Source organism: Pithys albifrons, chromosome 5, assembly GCF_047495875.1.
Source record: "Pithys albifrons albifrons isolate INPA30051 chromosome 5, PitAlb_v1, whole genome shotgun sequence".
Classification (NCBI taxonomy): domain Eukaryota; kingdom Metazoa; phylum Chordata; class Aves; order Passeriformes; family Thamnophilidae; genus Pithys; species Pithys albifrons.
Genome location: NC_092462.1, coordinates 20,324,305 through 20,345,169, shown reverse-complemented (window position 1 = coordinate 20,345,169; position 20,865 = coordinate 20,324,305). Strand labels below are relative to the sequence as shown.

Sequence of the window (20,865 nt, the reverse complement as noted above, 5' to 3'; positions counted from 1 at the left end):
GTGGCAGAACAGTCACTAAACTTCCTTAGCAAATGCCTGCCATTTATTTTTCCACACTAGAAGTCCTTGGCATACAGGCTCCTAGGGGGGAAAAAAATTAAACAGGAAAAAAAAAAGAAACTTCCTTATGAGAAGGACTCTGTAATAAAAAATAAAGAACTATACAAAGAAATATTTAACACACTATATTTCCCATCCAATAACAATGTAAGCTTGAATATACTATTTTTCAAGTTATCTTTCCACTCCTATAAGCAAAAGAAAATTCAGTATTATACAAAAAACGAGGTATATATGTATGGCCAGGCTTCCCAAACAAAGATTTGGAAAGGGCTCTCCCCACGTGGGTGTGCCCTTCCAGCCTGCACAGTGGATTTTAGGTGAGGCTCAGCGTGCACAGAACTGGCCCCACCGTTTAAGTCCTGAGGTTCATCTGCCACGGCCGAGCGAGCTTGGACAGTGCCAGTGAAGTTCCTCAGGACTAGAACCTACAGCACCCGGCATTTCCCAGGAGTTCTCCCATCCAAGTACTAATCCAGGGCTGACCCTGCTGAGCTTTCGAGATCTGATGGGATCAGGTGCCAGGGTGGCATTTAACTGTCTACAGTACAGATGACTCCTCTGTGTAATGCAGTAATGAAATGGAAGTTACCTTAAAATATAACAAATATTCCTCAGAAAACACTTCCTTCTTTATTTCAAGAAAAGTTATCTTTTCCTACATGTGACTGTGAATTGGGAGATCTGTTTGCAGAGTGGGCTTGGCTTCACACCTGGGGTAGTAAATGAGCTGTAGAATTCTTGTTCTGAGTGGAAATATTATCCCTTTGAGTAAGACACAGGTCAGTGAGCAATTACTAACATCTGAAAGTTGAAACCAGGAAAACCAGAATCAGTTCCCCAGTCTCAGATCAGGACAACATGCAGTATCACCAATGCAAATACCTCAAGCCTCTTTCTGAGAAAGGAAGATAATGTCTCTTCACCCTATAGAAATGTTATGAGAATTAGTGTTTGCAAGAGCCTCTGCACCTCAGAATTAATAAATATTATGATGATCCGTCCCATCAAATTTCCTTGCTGAGGACATCTAGTTGACATGCGAGTAGCATTTATACGATTGTAGTACTGATACATAAAAAAGACAGCTTCATAGCATTTATTAATTCTTTCTCAATTAATTTCATTTACTCCAAGGACCTCTTGCTGTCTAAGAGGTGCATATCTGTTTATAAAATAGATTAAACTCAATATAATGCTTTAATTTATGGACAGATAATTCTGTGGGGTTTTTTCTTTTCACGATAAGGAATTATCATTTTGCCAACAAATTTGCATTCATCCTCATGCATCACTAAGGGTAATTATGGAAATGAAGAATGCTGGAATCAACAATTCTGTGGTTGTAGAAGGAAAGAGGATAAAGACAGTCAAAAGAGGAGACCAAAGCAAAAGGCTTAAAGGATTAATAACTTAAAAGCCTATATACTATTTTTTTATTCAAAATGCTTATCAACATAGCAATAAACAACAAATACACAAAACTGCAATTGAAGGATCATCCTCAAGAATACAACAGAGCATAAAGCAAAATAACGAAGATACCAAGAAGCCACAAGTACCATTCTGGTCATTCCTTTCTATCACAGCTGAAGGCTTTCCCTCTTAGAGCTTGGGGTGACCAAATGACACAGCATATCATCTGCTTACTTCATACCAGGCACAAGAGTATCCAGAAATGAATGACATTTTCATGGGACAAGAAAGCCATTTCTTATCCAAATTTAATTCTGTATTGATACAACAACTCATTCAAGTGATCACTTTGACAAAACTCTTCCTCTCAGTGCAGCTCAACAAGCAAAGCTCACTCTGGACAGAGCAGCAAATGCACATCCACAAAAGCCAGCACAAAGATTCTGGCCTATTAAACTTGCAAATACAGAAATACCTATAGCCAAAGAGATTGAAAATTCAACCAAAGAGACCCAACCTAGAGCAAGCCACTCACTCAGAAACAGTAAGTCGATATAGTTCAATTTCCCCTCTGAAACAGTATCTCAACTTCATCCTACTTAGCAGCTGCAATACCAGAAGAAAAGCAATATTTAATAACGCTAAACTTTTACATTTTGAAATTTTAGTACTCTGAGAAAAAGCATGCATGAAACTCTGAAATTCTTTAAAATAAATATTTAATTTGGCATGCCAGTGTTAAACATTCACTGGCACCAGTTGTCTTCCTATTTGGTTTTTATCTTTTATTGCATATTTTTTCTTCAATACATAATTATACACTGCAGATTGTCAGATAGTCAATGTTGCCTACGCATTTTTAATTTGGTGCAGACATAGCAGTCTGTCAAAGAGGTGTAGCATTAGGTATTTTAGTGAACGGTAAACAAAAAAACTTCAGCAATCATATTTGTTTCACATTATTTGCAAAAACTATTTCATCTTTATTACTGAATTTTCCCTTGCTTCAGGTGTAGATAAATGATTTTTTTTCCCCTGAACTTCACCTCTTTTTACTGACTTATTGAAATACATAGGTGATTTAGTCATCTTCTTGGAAGCATCAGAAACAACTTTTGCTCTGTACAGTCATGTGGAGCATTATGAGCTTCTTCCTTTCACTTAAATCTGAAGTTTCACTGGGAAGAACAAAACCCAAAATAAACAATAACGAGTCATGCTTGTTCACTCCTTTCTTGATTACCAACATCAAGAAATTTAACCATGACAGGGAATGGTCATGTTGATTTCAAGCAACAGAGAAAAACACCAGAGGAACAGAAGCATTAAGTGAAGGAAAGCCTGTTCAAAGGTGAATTGAATCAAATGAGGGCTAGGACTGGACAATACTGCTGAGAACAAATACTACAAGACTGAAGAACTGGTTGGGACGGAGAGGTTCCCATCATTCCTAATTCCTAACAAAACCGTGCTGCTGACAGTAATGAACTTCATCATCTATTGTCTAGGAATGGAACTACTCAGTATTAATAGAGAACAACTTCCATCTCTTCAGATCCCCAGTTCTGTACTTAGCACTACCTATCTATTCATTGTTTATATACCTTGATCCACAATCTTTTGCTAATCTTAATCCCATCAAAAAGTGAAATTATTTGAGCATAAGTATTCACGGTTCTCTGTTCTTACCAAGATAAAAAACAGTTCAAAATTTATTACAAATCTCGATCTCATTATTTGAAATCATCATTTTTATCACAAAGGAAAGCTGCCTTTTGTAAAAGCCAAAGAACATGAAGTTTTACAGATAGGGAACTGGGAAACAGACATGTACCTGAAGAAAACTTTTCTCTCACTACAACCTCATTAGTCTTCCTTTAATCTTTCAGAGCTCCGATTTAAAAATGACACAAGGCTACCCATAACAGTCTACTGCATATGTAGAAATTTAATACACTTAGAACATAATCAAATAAAAAATCTGCTATTCCTTCTTATCTATAGGATTCATCTGTGCTCAAAGATATCAAAGCTAAAAGAAAGAAGTTTCTTCCCCAGTTCATGCTTTCCCCCCTCTGATTGTCTGTCAGATGAACTGCTGAATATTTACTTATTTATTCACTAGGACAAAACTAAGTGATTAAGTGTCTTCATGGGCTTTTTCCTTCCTCCCATTATCAATTCCTTCAACCATGAGAAGGCAGTGCTCTTTTACTCCTTTTGCACCTGTTTTTTTAACAGAAATATTCAAGTGAATCACATCCTCACCTATTTATTCAAAAAACCTTTAGAAACTTACATTGTCTAAAAATTCCAAGTTGTTTTTTTTTAATTGTCCAAGTTATCTGCAAGATACTTAAAGAAGGAATGGCATTTTCCTACATGTGTTCCCCATGATAACAGTGCAACACACCCACAGCCCACAGACTAGGCTTTCAACATTTTAAAAAGAATTAAAACTAATACTTTCCATTGTCTCCATCCCCAGTGCCTTTCAGAACTCCTATTAATTGCTGATAAATGAAGAGGCATGAATAAATAGATGTCTTATTCTACACTCACGAAGAAAGAGAACTTTCCTGGACTACTATTAAGAGCCAGATCATACAGCTACATTTAAGAACACTCCAATAAACAAAGATATCCTTTTACTTCTCCATTTAAAAAAAAAAACTGTGTAAAAAAGGCAAAAGAAAACTTTACGGTTTTTAAATAAATGATAAGGCATTTAAAGGTCACCTTAAATACACAAATACACTACCAGTCATAGAAGTACTGAGCTGTACCAGGAACAAGGAGAAGGTCAGAAAGTAAATGGAATGCACATGATGTGGCTTAAAATCAGAATACGTGACACCTTTCAGAAACAGAAAATTTACTCCAATGCTACGAACACCACATTATAAATTTTAAATGCAGGGAAAAGTATTTATTTTCATACAGAACTACTTTCACCCCTATACAAACATGCAAAGGCAGGTGGAAAGAGGAACAGCACTTCAGAAGTCACAACCAAATATTCCAATCAGGTGTCACCAGCTGTGTAACACAATCAAAGCCTCACAGACAAGTCACGTTTCTCCATAAAATTAAACACCACAGTATAAACAAGTAGTTTGCAAAGGATTTAATAACTTACCAAGAGACACAGCATGGCCTAGTAACAAACTCATGTGAAAAAGAAACCAGGAAAAAATCAAACTACAGCAATACAGAATTCATCACTACTCAATACTTTGTCTGCCCTACTAGAGAGTCAGCAGGAGGAAAGGCAGGATATAGCCGGGTTTCCTAAGTGGCACAAGGTCTTCTGTTTCAGCAATTAAATCTTGCCTTTAATTTCAGGTGATTACAATTAACAGAATCTATCCACTCCTTAATGGCTGCCTGAATTGCTCACCAAAATATGTGTCTCTTTAAACTCAAGGTGAATGTTACCAAAATCAGTCACTTATTTTTAGTGTTATACTTTTGAGACATTCAACTTGATGAGAATTTCAAAACACCAACCATGTATGTCCTACAGTTTTCCAACTTTCCTACAGGGATTACATTTGAAAATGTGGCTGGATCATTAGCATTACTTATTTTAATACCAAGAAAGTCCTTTATACATGTTTTATTAGAAGAGTCAAGGATCAGATGATTTCCATTTGAAATAATTTATTTGATGAAGGCAAAACTTTTTGTCAAAAATGTGCTACGTTTCCATGCAAATGCCTTTCAGCACCTTTATGGATAATGCAAGTCATTGGCCAGAAAGGGAGATACCACCTTCTGCAGTGAAAATACACATCTGAGATGTAGGAAACCTATTTTCATGTACCCAGTTTGTTTAATTTATTCTAGGAAGAAAACATCTGTTGCTCTATGCATACTGGAGAGTGAATCTTTATTATTAAATAAACTCCTGCTTTGCACATAGTTCCACATTTTCCTTATATTGAAAGAGTTTTATGAAAAATACTTGAATTTTATCTCATTTATGACAATTCAACCACAAACACCACTTTTGGGTTGGAATGGTTAATATGGACTTATATTTTTACCTCTAAAATAAGTGATGGGATTACAATGGTCAATACAGATTAACCATTTCACATCTAAAGTAACTGAAGCCTCTGACATAATCCATGCCATCCATGACCTGAAGACACATGCATTGTATTCTGTGATCACAGTGTCACTCATTTAAACAGAATTTTACTCCAACCCTCTTATAATAATATTTCTGCTCACTTAAAAAAAAAACAAAACAACAAAAAACATTCATCATATTTTACAAATGCCTGTTAAGGAAACTTCCCTGTCTGACCATGCAGGAGCCACCCTGGCAGTCGCACTTACACCCTCTGAGCTGGGACCGAGACCCCTTCACAGCTACACACGCACACTCAGATTCAGACCACATTTCCCACAGCAGACTCAGGCATCCAAATTATAGTTTAATCACAGTTGCAGTAATAAAGCAACAGCTCAAGCTGGATGGACTCCAAACAAAAGAAACCCTGGGCTTTGACACCCTCACAGTCTACGGGCAGGAGAAGATGTGTCAGTGGCTCCTGCCATGTCCCTCAGTGTCCAGTCACCTGACTGGGCCAAAGGTCCGTGGGCCCTTTGGTATGCAAAGGGTCAGCAGTCCATGAGCTCCTGGGCCCAAAGCTCAGCCTGCAGCTCAACCTGCAGCTGCACCCTGAGCTACCTGCACTGAATGGATTCCTCAACGTGCCAATTCACTCCCTCAGATTCAAGTATGCCTATTGGTCCCCAGACAAGAGAAATTAGGACAATTTAGTATCTCTGTTGAGACAAAGAACTTCAGGTGCTCTTACTGGGTATATCAGAATCCTCCCATACTTTTTCATCGTCTCAAAGATGCCATCTTGTCAACTACCTATAACAAGCTTTATGGCTTTTAAATCTTAGATATAGGAGTATTTAACAGGAAAATACATTGTGAGTTTGTGCATGCCTGAGGGAAGGAACCTGAATGAACGGAATATTTACTCTTGTAGTACTGATTTTATCAAACTTTAAGTAAGGCCGGAAACCCTGGTAACTGAAAAAAAACTAATTATCATCTTTCTTTATGCCTTTTTTGAAGTATCATCTGTGTTTCTAGTTGCTTTTGGGGACTTTAATAAGACATACATTAACCATTTCCCTGTACGTGACTCACTGAATTAAAATAACTGAATTTATAGCATTAAAAGCATGAATTTTGCCTAAGGTCATGGATTACAATTTTGAAATATTGAACCAACCATCACACTATAACAAAAGTTTCAACAAATTAAGGAAAACACTCTACATGAGAATGCATGTCCACAGAATTTAGGAAAGAAAGGAAACTATGATCAAGAGACAATGACGCAGAAATAAATCAGACAACATGACATAGTTCCCAGTCTCATTCCTGATTTTTTTGTAATTTTATCAGTGACACTGGAAAATTACAGATGTTGTATCTATACTCCCGGCAATAAATATTCACCTTTTCTTTACAGAAAGGCAGGGAGGGCAGGGGTAAATCTAAACCTTGTAAAATGTTCCTTGCAACAGGACAATGGTATTACTGACTTAGTACAAGTTTTCTTTAATGATCCCACATTTCATGTGTCAGGACATTCAGCTATTACGTCTCTTGAAGTATTTTGTTTTCAAGTTAGACTTTGAGATGCAAATCCTGAGGGAACAGGTTATCTCAGGAAACATCATCTCGTTCAGCATGTGTGAATATTTGTCTGTCTTATCCATACATGAAGTCTGGCAAATGTAGGTTACCCACAGGCACCCACAACCACTTCTTTCCAGGTGATAAAATCCTCCTTAACCATACATCAGTCATTCAGGAAAGAATACCCACTGAGGGGTTTTGGAGTCCACTCTTTCCTACAGTTTCTTAACATTTCATTACGCTATCCTACTCTGCCTTGGAAAATGGCTTGTTTAGCCTATTTGTTTCTTCTTACTCACCCAATGTCCCCTAAGAGAGTTAAAACAAATACTTCCATCTAGGGAGGTCTAATAGCCCAAAGTATCTAAGTAGTAACACTACCTGACAGATTAAATCACATGCAGTATCCCTAAAATTGTATAGCAGTATTTCTGGATTATACAGTAGCTCCTCTGTCTTCTGTATTTCCTGCTTTTTAAACCTGAAGGAAGAGGTAGATATTTCTGGTTCCATGGTATATAGGACAGCTTTTTCAATGGACACACACAGAATACATAAAGACTTGTTCAAACTTGTCCATAAACAGGATGTATTTTGAACAAGAGTAAGAACTCAGAATCAATGGCAGACACACAGGACGTATTGGGAGAGAGACAGCTTGTTTTCCAGACTCAGTTTAATGGCCAGGATAAACTCAGACCTGAAAGAAATTATTAAGTCTGGGGAAAAGTGGTAAAGTTTGGGGTTTTTTAGTTTTTTCCTTCTATTAAGTTCTATTTTGATAGTACTATTCTTTGTCACTTCATTTCATATGAGTCAAAGCTTAGGAGGAGAATTTCACAGCTACATTCACACCCTGCTGGATGAGCTAATGCAAGAATTACTCATGAAACAAGTGATGTGGTTCTACTCAGATAGACTTGCTGGCAGAGCCCTGTTCCTTAGGAAAAGTGTACACAGAGCTAGTGAGGAAAAGGAGAAGAAAGAATAGATGCGACCCGTAATACCTACTTCACACTCCTACCTTCAGAATAAATTCTGTTCTTTTGCAGATCTCATGATAAAGACTGCAAAATAAATCAGATGTATGTATAAATCTTTTTGAGAAATTACAAAATGGAAGGCTTTCACCAAAGGCAGAAAGCTGCTATGATGACATGATTTTTGTAAGACTGTGCTACACCAGTAAGACATGGGGAGTCATAAAGAAAGCAAATATTGACATAGGGAATAAAATTAAAGAGTGGGAGGAATTGATTAAACCCCTGAAGAATACTGACAGACTGGTTTAAAACAGGACAGAGATTGGGGCAGCAGATTAATAGAAGTGGGGTTGCATGAACCATACTTCTATAACTCTATCAAAAACATCGCCATAACAAACAAAAAAACCAAACCTACAGAGGCTTCAGAACTTGCATGATTCTCAGTGGAAGCAGAAGTTCAAGTGGAGGGTGGCATAAGAGGGATGAGAGCTAATGAGGCCTCCTGCCCATGAAAGAGGATCACTGAACCACCATAATGTGTATTTGCCCATGGGTCGTAATGTCTAAGTGATTATTGCCAAGTATGTTTTGAAAACAAAAAGAAACAATACATTAAAATGGTCTTATTCAAAAAAGTGACAGCAAATACTTTCACTATTGTAAACAGTGCATTTAACTAGAGAGGGTAAATATGCTGGCTGTGTCAGACAGCGTAAGAAACTTCTTGAAGTATAGACCCAATTTGTAGTCATCACTGCTGACTAAGTTAGGAAAAGACCTCATTCTTCACCTAGATATATATATAAAGTCATACTCTCAAAGATGAGCCGCCTGGGCTAAGCAGCAATCATTACTGTGACTGTCATATTGATTAATCCAAACAGTTGCAGTAGAATTATTAATCTGATTATTGAACAAATGGAAAATTTATCTCTTGCTAAATTGTATGCACAAGTGTCATGAGCTGCAGGATGAACTGTAGAACCGCTACTACAGACCTAATTTAGTATAAATCTATAGTTTATTAGCCCTACAGCAGTGATAACAATGCTGAGGACTGTTAGCTTTTGCTACTTGTTCTGGCTCTTACTCAGGGAATTTGCATCAACAGTATTAATTACAGAAGTCAGAACACAGTAAGATAATAAATGCTGAAGGAATTTCTCAACTTCCTCAAAGCAGAAAGAATGGAAGATTTTTTTTCTTTTGTTTAATGCCAATTAGTAAAGCATGGCTTAGATTAATCATAGAATTGAAACACAATTAAACATTCCTATAATAGATTTATGGTTATTATTTACAACTTGGTTGTGGTTAATAACCAGTGAGACTGATGCTCATTATAACAGATAATGTATAATTAGGTAATACTAGATATCTTATGTACTAAATGGCTGTCATAGATCTCTTCTTAAAAGACTGCCACTATATTTTAGAACAATTTAAAACTAATAGAATACCATTATAATAAAGCACAATATAATGAGTAGGAGAAAGGAACAGGTTCTAAAAAATGGATGAGACATTGCCTGGTAAGTTGACCTTTTAGAAATACACCCTCCTTCACTTATCTTCCACATGAAAGCAGGATTATTTTTAATTCCAGCTAATGAGCATAGATATAAGTAGTCATAATTAAAAGTCACTCACATTTGAGCCAGCTTCATTGCTATTATAACATAGAATAACACTTGAGTTAAAGTTGCATGACAAATACCATTCTGCTCTGTTTTATTTCAAATTCTTAATGCTGAAAATTTTCAACTGCGACATAGCTTTTTACCACAGGATAAGGACCTAATTCTTCAACCAATGTTATACAGGGAGAGAAGAACAGCTTTCTGTTCAAAGATGGACCCTCCCTACAGAAAAATTTTAAGTGCAAAACCACCAACAAAGATGATATTCTCCTGTGCATGGAGAAATAAATTTTTCCCATAATGTGGGAAAACATCTTGCTTTTTTAAACACTTTTAACCATGGAAAACAGCAGAGGATTGAAAGCTGGAATTTGACATAAAAAATAATCACTAATATTAAATGCCTAAGAGCATTTTATCAAAAATACTTTAGAAAAGCTTTTCACAAGTGTCTGCATACATGGTTGAATAGGATTTTTTTCTTAGATTTTGAAGAGCACAGCTAAGGAAGATTGATCTGGATACCCTTGTGTCGCTAACCCTCAGGGAGAAGGAAACCCGAAGCCACGCAGAAGACTGGCTGTACTTCTGGCTTCTGTGCAAAGTTGTTCTTTCCTCACACAAAACAAAATTTACTATTTGCAGCAGCTGTGGAGCAAAAGTTCTGGAATGGCATTAATTATACGTTTATCTTTTTGTTTTCTCCTGGTTGCTTTTATGATTAAACAGCACTGGAGCTGGTTAGCTTTCTTTCTTACTCAATTTTGTTTTATATTCCTTTTGCTAGGTATCACTTGTACTCCTTCAAAGATATGAACTTAACATAAAGCCAATGATTCAATTAAAATACTGGCACGTGATAAGAGCCAGGTGGAGTATCCCTTGCTGCACTGGAAAGATCTTCCTCCAGAGACTACTGAGTAAGGTCTCATGATTTGCATCTTTGTTACAGCATATTGGGATAATGGTAGCTGAATTCAGTGTTCGCAGAGCTGAGATGCAACCTGCAACCACTCCCAAGAGAATCTTGTTTCCAGCTTCCATTAGAATAAATTCAAAATCTTAAAATGGTTTTAACAAGCTTAGGTTTTCCACCTATCCTGTTGGATTAAAAATGACAGGCATCTGCTTTGGTGAAGTTGGCTGTAAAATAGAGTATGATCACAGGATTTGCATTCTTTCTTTATGCAGAAATGTAGACTTTCTTTTGAAGACAAATCGTTAAAATCCAAGGAAAGACATTTCTCTTTCTTGGTATGATTGAGAACTGGACCTTGATTTCATTTCACAGTCTAATATAAAAGCTCATTAGCTCAGAGATCTTCAACTATCCCAAAGAGTGGCAGTTTATAGAGCCCTGCTTCGTTTCACCTGTGTTTTCAGAACCACGGAATGGAATTTCTTTTTCAATCTTCATTTCTACAGCAAGGAGGTGGGAAAGGTTATTATCATGTTGCTAAGGGAAATGCATCATCCCATCATCAAAAGCCAATATTATTGACTGACAGTATTTGGAGAGGGTTATGGCTTGTAAAACCTGTTATCCACATTACTACTGGAACAACAGTGCTCTCTCTCGGAGTGAGTCAAGGAGAAATAATAGAAACTGTTACATTTTATATTTTTTATTTTCTCTACTAAAGGGCATTGGCTGTGAGATGTATTTGACTTTTTCCTGGTCTAACCTCCATTTTACTTGAATTCCAAAGGAAAATGTTTCCTGTTTTGAACACTGACTGAAAATGAAAAGATTAAATACTGCACCCTGCCTATTTTTCAGTTTCGAGTACCATTTTCTACTAGACTTCTAATATGAAAAATATGTTTATTGTTTTATTAAAGCAACTATTCCAGTTCAAATAAGCAATTTGTAACCCATTTTGAGCTATACAAATACCATTTCCTTAAAAAATGAAGGCACTAGTGTACCTGTCAGAGTGCCCCTGATGCAAAGAGAGTATTTACTTACCTCAGCATGAGACTTCATTGTACTATTTCAAGTTAGATTTTCTTACCTGTAACACCTTTATCTGAAGTGAGCAGCCTGTTTCATTTTATGTGACATATCTTAGGTTTTTTTCAGGCACAGGGAGACACAGCAATTAGTGAACCTTAGAATGTTCACCAGACTTCAATGTGCATTTAATGTTGTGTCCCAAGGACAAAAGATGTGCAACGCAGCACCTTGGTACAACACTACTCAATTCCAGCCAAGTGTCACTCAGGGACTGGCGCCTTGAAAATGCTAAATTCCAAAAGAGGAAGGAGAATCAGTGAACAGCTGATCACTGACATCCCAGCTGTACCTCCACTGATGAAACAACTGAGCAAGAACAATCCTTCACCATTCCAGTAACAGGAATCACCTGGCTAGCTAGTTGGGTATAGACTACACCTGCATCTCCTCCACAGACATATAAAATATGGGAAAAAGAAAAAAGGTTGTTTGTTGTTGTTGTTGTTGTTTTCCTGGAGTTAACCAGGTCTGAAGGATGCTCTTATTTCCTGCACTGGGGCACGTGCAGGAGAGATGCAAACTTCACATGACCAAACTTCATTAATTCCCATTCCTCGGATTTAATTTAACATTATCACAAAGTGACTGAAAACACAACCCAAGCAACAAACACTATCCAGACAGAAGGCAGAAAATTAAGGGAGAGAGAAGATTTTAAAAGGGATATTCCTGTCGGTGTAACTTACTCCATATTATGGTGATTAGGTCAATAGTGCTGAAAGACCAACTTCCCTCTTCCTTATCTAAGAAAACAGCTGGCAAGGTGACGTGTTTCCTTCCCAACACAGCACTGCTCTGAGTACCTGGGTGGCCTCAGGAAACCTCTTCCAGAAGTCCAGCTCTGCCTAAGGCCCTTCTGTATCCCAGGGCTGAATAACACAAAGTCAGCTGAAAAAGGGGAATGCTACCACTTGCTCCTCACAGCTTCAATGACATGAAGTTGTGGACATTGTCCTAACATCTATTATTAAAATTAATTCAAATACCAAGTCTGTGGCCTACAATGGATTTATGCCAAATCTGTTCTTTGACAGATCTTTAAAGTCTCTGGTATCCTTGAAGTAAATAATCATTGTTTCATTAAAACATCTACTTGAAATACAAAATAAAGAGTAATCTGTTGATGACACACACACATACAGGAATGCACATAGTAAAATGTATCACTAGCAGATGAGATGGATAAAACAGTCTTATAAATAACACTTTACAGCTCTAATGTGATGGAGAAATATTCCTCTCCAAACCAGTAAAATTCTATTCTAGGTATTTCTCGAAAATTTCATGCCATATACACAGCACATCTGCTGGTATCATAGTATTTCAAAGAAATGGAAGAAGTGATAATAGCACTTCATGGTATCCCAGATAACATGATAAGCCAAAATTAATAGACAGCATTTAGTATTAAATTGATTTACTGTACCTTGAAAAATAACGGCTCCTCAGGGAGAGGGCTAACAGGGAGTGAGGTGGTGCTGCTAGCTGGACTCATGTCCACACTCTGAAAGAAAAGAACACAGGAGTTTGCATTTTCAGTCAAGTTCTATGGATAGCTTTTTACATTTTGGGATAAAAGAAAAAAAAAGAGCTTGAAACTAACACTGAAAATCCAACAGAATTAGACTGACAAGGCAACTGCAATCTATACTTCATTTACTCGTTATTAGTTCAAGTATTTCAGTAATGGTTCAGTACTCTGCATTTTCTTTATTTTAAATTATTTCCCCATTCAAAGATGGAAACACATGCACAAGTACATAAATAAGCCCTAATACATTAAAAGAAACAGTGAAGACTGAAGTTCATAAGTCATTATACTTTAATGGACCTATCACATCTAAATGCTTGAAAGACTGATCTAAATCCCTACTCTCTCTAGATAATATTTCAGTAACCTGTAGGTTAGCATGGTCATTATTTCTATAGATGTGATAGATATGAAACAAGTGTGGAAGGTCTTAACGATTTGCAATAGTAGTAATAATAGAAGAACAAAATTTGGATTTAAAAAAAACCCCAAACAATACCACCATTGTTCTGGAGAAAACTATAATGTATGATATTTTTGGGGAAATAACATCTTAAATGTTAAAATGAAAAGAAATCCATCACCACCACCAATAGAACAGAAAAGATATAATGAAGAATATGAAAAATATCAACAAATTTCCGTAGCCTAACTTGCTGTCTAAACCAATTCTCTAAGTCCAGCTTAAAGTTGATAGGTTTTACTCATAAATTAAACAGATAACGATATTCCATTAGGCTATAATTACATCTTATAAGTCATAGCAGAAGTTAAATAAACATAATTTGTATCACAATTACAAATACCAGGCAAAATTAGGTGAATTAGGATATCTAATTGTGCAGTACTTTGCCATGCAACTATCATTTTGGATGCACAAAATGCACAGATGGGTGTTGTAGAGTGAGTCTTTTCCACGTGTCGCTGGAAACCTTTGAGAGTACTGGAGGGCAGAAAATTTGCAAAGCTTTAATCACCTAAACTGTATTTTCAAAATGTCTGAATACCAAGCCATTCAAGTACCTCTCAGAGCAACAGCTTAGAAAAATATCTTGCCCATATAAAAACAATGCTGTATGCTTTTCTTTCAGTGATTTTAGGTCATTTTTAGTTTGGAACAGGCTGTTAAATTACAGAGCATTATCCAGACATTATTAGAATGTTGTCAGCAATTGTTCCATGATTACAAACATCAATGCTCAAGCTTTTTATTCTCATTTCTAGAGCTGATCAGCCTAAATATACATCAACCTTGGAGTCACTTGGAGAGCAATGTTAGAAACGTGATTAACTATCAGAAAGTTTCTTTATAACAAGGCAAAGGAAGAAAAGTCCAAGAGAACCTTTGGACACCCAGAATCAGAATCCTGTTTGAGGACATGTCCCATCATCTGAGCCAGATGAAAGAGAAAGCAGGTCTTTATGGAGCTGTTTTAAAGTAGTTACAGGCCTGGGTTTTGTTTTCCTCCACTGCCTCAAAGCAAAATGTTTCACAAACAGACATACTGCGGTAAACTGTCTACCAGCAGAGTAGAGAATATAGTCAGTGGTTCTCCAGCAATACAGAAGATCAGGTATGTGCACATTGATAAAAGCATGCTCCTTTGAAAATAAGAGTCATCATCTAGTCCGCAGCAACTGGTCTTTAAATGAAAGCAGCTTCACCTCACCTCATAAATTCCGATTTGTCTTGCTACAATCCCTTGCCTTTAATCTGATCTTCTCTAGAAAGTGGCCTATGTATCAATGTTTTTTAATTGTACCATAAAATAAGGACCACACACTGACAGAATGCAATTTAATTTGTTACAACTGCTTTTCAACAAGGGTAAACACTGCAATGGTAGTTGGCAGACATTGACTTTTCTGGAGATCAGTATCTTGATTTATTGATCTAGGAAGTTAATACTGACAGAGAAAACCTTCAGCGGGTATTAGAGCTAGAGATCACATAAATCTTTATAATAACTGAAGAAAAGACAATCTGTGTACTTTATAGCTTTTTCTAAGGAGTAGTGGATGTGTTGAACTGACTTTCAGAGTGATAGTTTTAGTTGTATCGTAACTTATGTCACAAAGTATCATTTTACAATCTAGAAGTTGAGTAGAACCAGGAAATGAGTTCATGCAGTCAGCAAACTCAGTACTGACATTTTGATATACCGAAGGTGATCAAAGACTTGCAAATAGAGTTATTAATGGGTCTGCATAGCAACTTTATGAAATATTGTACTTAAATGTTATTATCCATTTTATCTGTGGTACGGAAAAAAAGAAGAGGGAGCAATTTACTCAAAGCTATGAAGGGAGGTTAGAAATATGGACAGAATCAGAAATCCAGTTATGCATCCAGAGAGTGCAGTGCTGTCTACACACTTTGGGAGTGCTCTGATTCTGCAATTTCTATATTAATTAGCATCATGAAGAGGTTTTGCTGATACACATATATCATACGAAGGAAATTTCTATAAAAACTGAGGTCAGAAAAATGGAAATTAGTTTAGATAAGAAAAAATAGTAGACACACAACACAAGCTTTCATCACTCACCGCCTATTATGTTTGATAAACCTTCCCCATAATCTCCAATCTCTCTCACTAAGAATATAAGTGTCTCCTTAAAATGTGTCTAGGCCTATTTTCTAACATCTATGAATACAATTCAGGTGGCTGTTTATACATTCATTTCAAGCATCTTTTATTAGGTATAATTAATTACTCTCACTAATTACTAATACAGGCAATTGACAGCTGAGACATTTAATTATTATTTTCCAGTATTTTCCTGGTCCATGCCTGGACCTTGCTGCTCCTGTAGCTTAGAAGGCCACCTGAGGTATTGTAACTCCCATCACAGGGGTGAAGCATAAATTACAGCTGCTACTCTGTCTTGCTACCTCTTTCCATGCCAGTACATGAGGTGCAGATAGCCAAGTACGTTTTTACTTGCTCAATTATCTACTGCAATTATCAGCAATTAGTATATAGGTGTGCAGATTAGTCTTTACTCCTCTTTCAGTTCAAGCAAAGCTGATCACCTGAGCTGTGAAATGCCATGGGAAATTTCACCTCATACAAGGTAAGACACTGATCTGTCACTTAACAGCATTTGTATGTCTAGTACTGTTTATTTTGGAAGACTCCATTCTCAGGAAGTCTACCAATTCAAATACTTTGCACACTATTTTTTTTCAGTGAGGAGGGATCAGTATGAAGCATATTTTGTTGACTGTTTCTACTTTGACAAATAGCTAGAAAGATGCTCTTTTAGCCTTTTAATTAGGTTGAATCAATTATAAAGCCCATAACCAGCAAGCACCATGAAGTATGCATAACCACCCCACAGTTTGTTGCAGGCTTACAGTGTTCAAAATAGCTTAGACTCAGATTAAATTTTCACATTGTTTATTTATATTTAATTTACTCAAATAATTAAATTGACCAAGTTACCTATCTCCCCTCTCCTTACATTAAATCCAAAAATGTGAGAACACCAAAGTACCAGGCACAAATCACTATCACTACCCGCTTTTCAGTTTCTAAAAACAGCAATATTAAAATCCTTAACATAAAAATAACTCAGTAGCTGGCACAAAGAAAACACATTAATAATAATGTTTTTAAATTTCTAAATGAAGTAGAAAGCTGAACTATCAAGAACTGGGGATTTCTGGTTTATAGGGGAGTACGTACATAGGGAAAACCCTAGAATTTTTATAAGCATAGAAATGTCACATTTCTTATCCTAGACAATGACATATGTATCACTACATAAATAATAAATGTATTTAATAGCAAGTATCTCTTCCTTTCTGCTCTTTATCTTCACCCTTATTTTATCTTGCTCATCCTCCCAGTTTGTCTTTATTCCCTGCTTTCCTCCACAAGACTCATAATAAACAGAGACTCAAGCTTCCTTGGTCAGATAACTGTGGCACACAGAGATTAGATGAAGGGTCCATTAATATGGAGGAGAAAACCATCTTTACCTTCCCAAACAGTAAATTCACCTTGAGCTAATCTCTAAAAACCCCCTTCACTTCTATCACAAGCAGAATCTAATTTCAAATGCAATTTGGACATGACTTTGGGGTTAACATCTTTTTGAGAAGAATACTGCAGGATCATCAGTGACTGTCACAGTGTGAGTTGGGACTGCCACCATGACACATTATATTAAATGCAACTCCAGACATATTTTTATCCTAATGAAAACCAGGGGGTTGCTTTCACAGATGCAAATGCTTTGTTGACAACACAGTCGAGAACTGATTTCCTTGAGCAAAACTCTACTCCCTCTTCAGTTTCCATTGTTTCTTTCATACTTCATTGACTATACTATTCAGCCTCGACATTTTGTTATTGTATATTCTTCCCTAATAATATCATAACAACAGCTTTTTCTGCTCTTTCAGCAGGCAATTGAGAGAACCAAGGGCTCTCCTGGGATTTTAATCTGCAGGCTGTCTATTTCAATTGCTTTTCTTTCCTTGCAGGAGATCTTTCAGGTTCAAATGTACACAGTTTTTTGCTCAAACAGCATTCAGTTTTGTAGCAAGTATGACAAATGTCTCACACAGAAGGTTCAGTGGGTTTTTGTTTGGGGATTTTACTCTCTTCACAAAGACACTTCTTTCTCCAAAGCCTGCATCACAGCACTAACAGTAACTACTGACACTCCATACAACAGTCATAGCCTGAATCCAGAAGAAGATGTCTGCATCCACTCAAACAAGTCTATCAGCAAAGAATCTCTGGGCTCTCTTGAACTTCTGTATCTTCCCTGCACAGAGATCCATCAGCTTTCTGTACTTCCAAATGGAACACTAAGAAAAGAAGTAATCAATAATTGAACTGAGAAGGGTAAAATCAGATAACACAACTGACTCCTCTTCTCCCTTACACACACATGCATGTTCAGCACCATAACACAGCGTGGTATACTGGTACCAAGATACAAGCTGTAGCCAAAAAGGATCAGATATCAATACAACGAATAAATACTCCTACAATTACATTAACAAGGACAAAAATACACACAGAACATACATTTATATATTACTGGATATGGGGACCTAATTATCTTGATGCATTAGGAAAGAAGTGCTCCTGAAAACAGGTTGTTCTCTAAGTTCCTCTGAAGTATCCACAGATGGCCACTGTTTCACTCAGACATGGATTTAGGCTCCAATTTCAGCAAAACAGTGTGTATGCCAATATACTCATACAATTAACTGTTCTCCATGAAACTCTGGAAGATATTTGGGATCTCCTTAAAGCCAATGCAATGTCTTTTTTTAGTCTACAAAAGACATGAATCCTTCAAGACAAAAACCTATTCACATTGCTATTAGCAAATATTTTTCTTTAAGGTACACATTTTAACATACACTAAACTCAAATCCAAAAAACTATATATGCTTTACTGTTCAGTGCATCCCTTTACCCCTAAGTACATTGGGATATAGGCGACATCTCCTTCAGCATATATAGTATATATTCATTCACTGCCAGGCTTCGCGAACGCAGAGTTGGGCAGGGCTGTCCCCACGTGGGTGTGCCCTTCCAGCCTGCGCAGGGGATTTTCTAGGTGAGGCTCAGCGTGCACAGAACTGGCCCCACCCTTTAACTCCTGAGGTTCATCTGCCACGGCCGAGCGAGCTGGGATGGTGACAGTGAAGTCCTCAGGACTAGAACCTGCAGGCCCTGGTATTCCCAGGAGGTCTCCCATCCAAGTACTAACCGGGGCTAACCCTACTGAGCTTCTGAGATTTGACGGAATCGGGTGTCAGGGAGGCATTTAACTGCCAGTATACACAGTCACATATATATGTATATAGTATATAGTCAGTCTTCTGACTATGGTTGCCCTGTCATAGAGTGTTTTCATCTAATTGAGGGCAATGTTTCATAATATTAACAAAACTTAATTATAAAATCAGAATATGATGAAGCCAATCTGATTTTTGTTAATAATTTGCTGCTCACTTGACCAGTTGTTTTCTACATTTATTTTGGTCTGTAAGCATCATGAACAAATTTGCCAGATTTTCACATTGGTGTTTTAATAGCAGGCTATGTTTTATTTTTCTGTGATTCCCAAAAAGTTCGATGCCTTGAATTGCTCTGCATTTCACTGAGGTTTAACAAGCTATTTTGCACTTTCTAAATGTTGTGATTGCAATTATTCTCACTTCTTCATCAGTTCTCAGAAGGGTTTTTACAATTTCAGTATGGAACCACTTCTGACAATGCATTTTAACTTACTTAGATGCAGAGGCTCCATTTGCAAAACTGTCTTGAATTACCCAATAACAGCTTTAAGGAAATGTTTTAAATGTCTGTATATGTCTGCTGCTAAATCAAGGAAGACAGGATTGTTTGGGGCTTTTTTTACCACTAGAAGAAAAGAAACAACTGACACTCTGCAATTTGAAATACATTTCTCCTGACTTCAGCACTTCTTCTGTATAATGCTGAAAGGTAGACAGTTAGTAAGTTTTGCCATATTATTTGCTTTACAACAATTTCAATAATAATATTCTGTAATGATTATATGAAGTTGAATCTATTTGTGTAATACAAGGAAATATTTCAGCTTCTTAAATGTAGAAATTTTGATTATCTTAGACAGTTTCTGCATGCTATGTCTGCTTCTTGGTTTAGGAAGCAGGTTCCAAAGCGGAGTTGATCAAGGCAGAACAAAAATTCTGTAATTATGTAACTATGTGGTACGCTGACTTTCTGCAGCTTTCATTCTTGAAGGAAAGAATAAGGGTAAGGCACAATAGGTATTTCAACTCCCACCCTGTCAGAGGTTTGAATAGAAACTCCCTCAACTGCAGTAAGCTCTCCACAATTTTTCTAGTTCTACTGGTTCTTCTTCCCTGGTCTAGTTTAATACATACTGCTCTTCCAACCAGCACAAATCAAGATACTCATAGAATCACAGAATGGTTTGGTTTGGGTAGGAAGGAACTTTAAAGATCACTTAGTTCCCTCTCTGCCGATGAGCAGAGACACCTTCCAGTAGTCCAGGTTGCTTAAAGCCCCATCCAGCCTGGCCTTGAACACATCCAAGGATGGGCATCCACAGCTTCTCCAGCAACCTGTTCCAGTGCCTCACCACTCTCACAGTAAAGAATTTATTCCTAACATCTAACTTAAGACTACTGTCTTTCAGTTTGAAACATTCCCCCTTGTCCTGTCACTACATGCTCTTGTAAACAGTCTCTCTCCTTCTTTCTTATCGGCTCCCTTCAGGTACTGGAAGGTCACAATTAAGTTACCCCAAAGCCTTCTCTTCTCCAGGCTGAACAATCCCAACTCTCTCAGCCTTTCCTCATTAGGAAGGAGAGGTGCTTCATCCCTCTAATCACTTTCATGGCCCTTCTCTGGACTTGCTCCAAGATGTTGATGTCCTTCCTGTGCTGAGGTCCCCAGAGCTGGATGCAGCACTCCAGGTGGGGTCTCACCAGCGCAGAGCAGAGGGGCAGAATCACCTTCCTCACCCTGTTGGCCGTGCTGCTTGTGATGGAG

At 37.2% G+C, this 20,865-nt stretch overlaps 1 protein-coding gene across 2 annotated transcripts in view; it reads right to left on the bottom strand.

Annotated features, from left to right (window-relative positions):
• The window catches only part of CCSER1 (coiled-coil serine rich protein 1), a 663,581-nt gene that overhangs the window by 329,256 nt on the left and 313,460 nt on the right, over positions 1-20,865 (bottom strand). For both annotated transcript variants that reach the window (XM_071555858.1, XM_071555859.1), the window contains exon 7: positions 13,223-13,300. In XM_071555858.1, the coding sequence (XP_071411959.1) occupies positions 13,223-13,300 (78 nt within the window). The remainder of the gene's footprint in view (positions 1-13,222; positions 13,301-20,865) is intronic.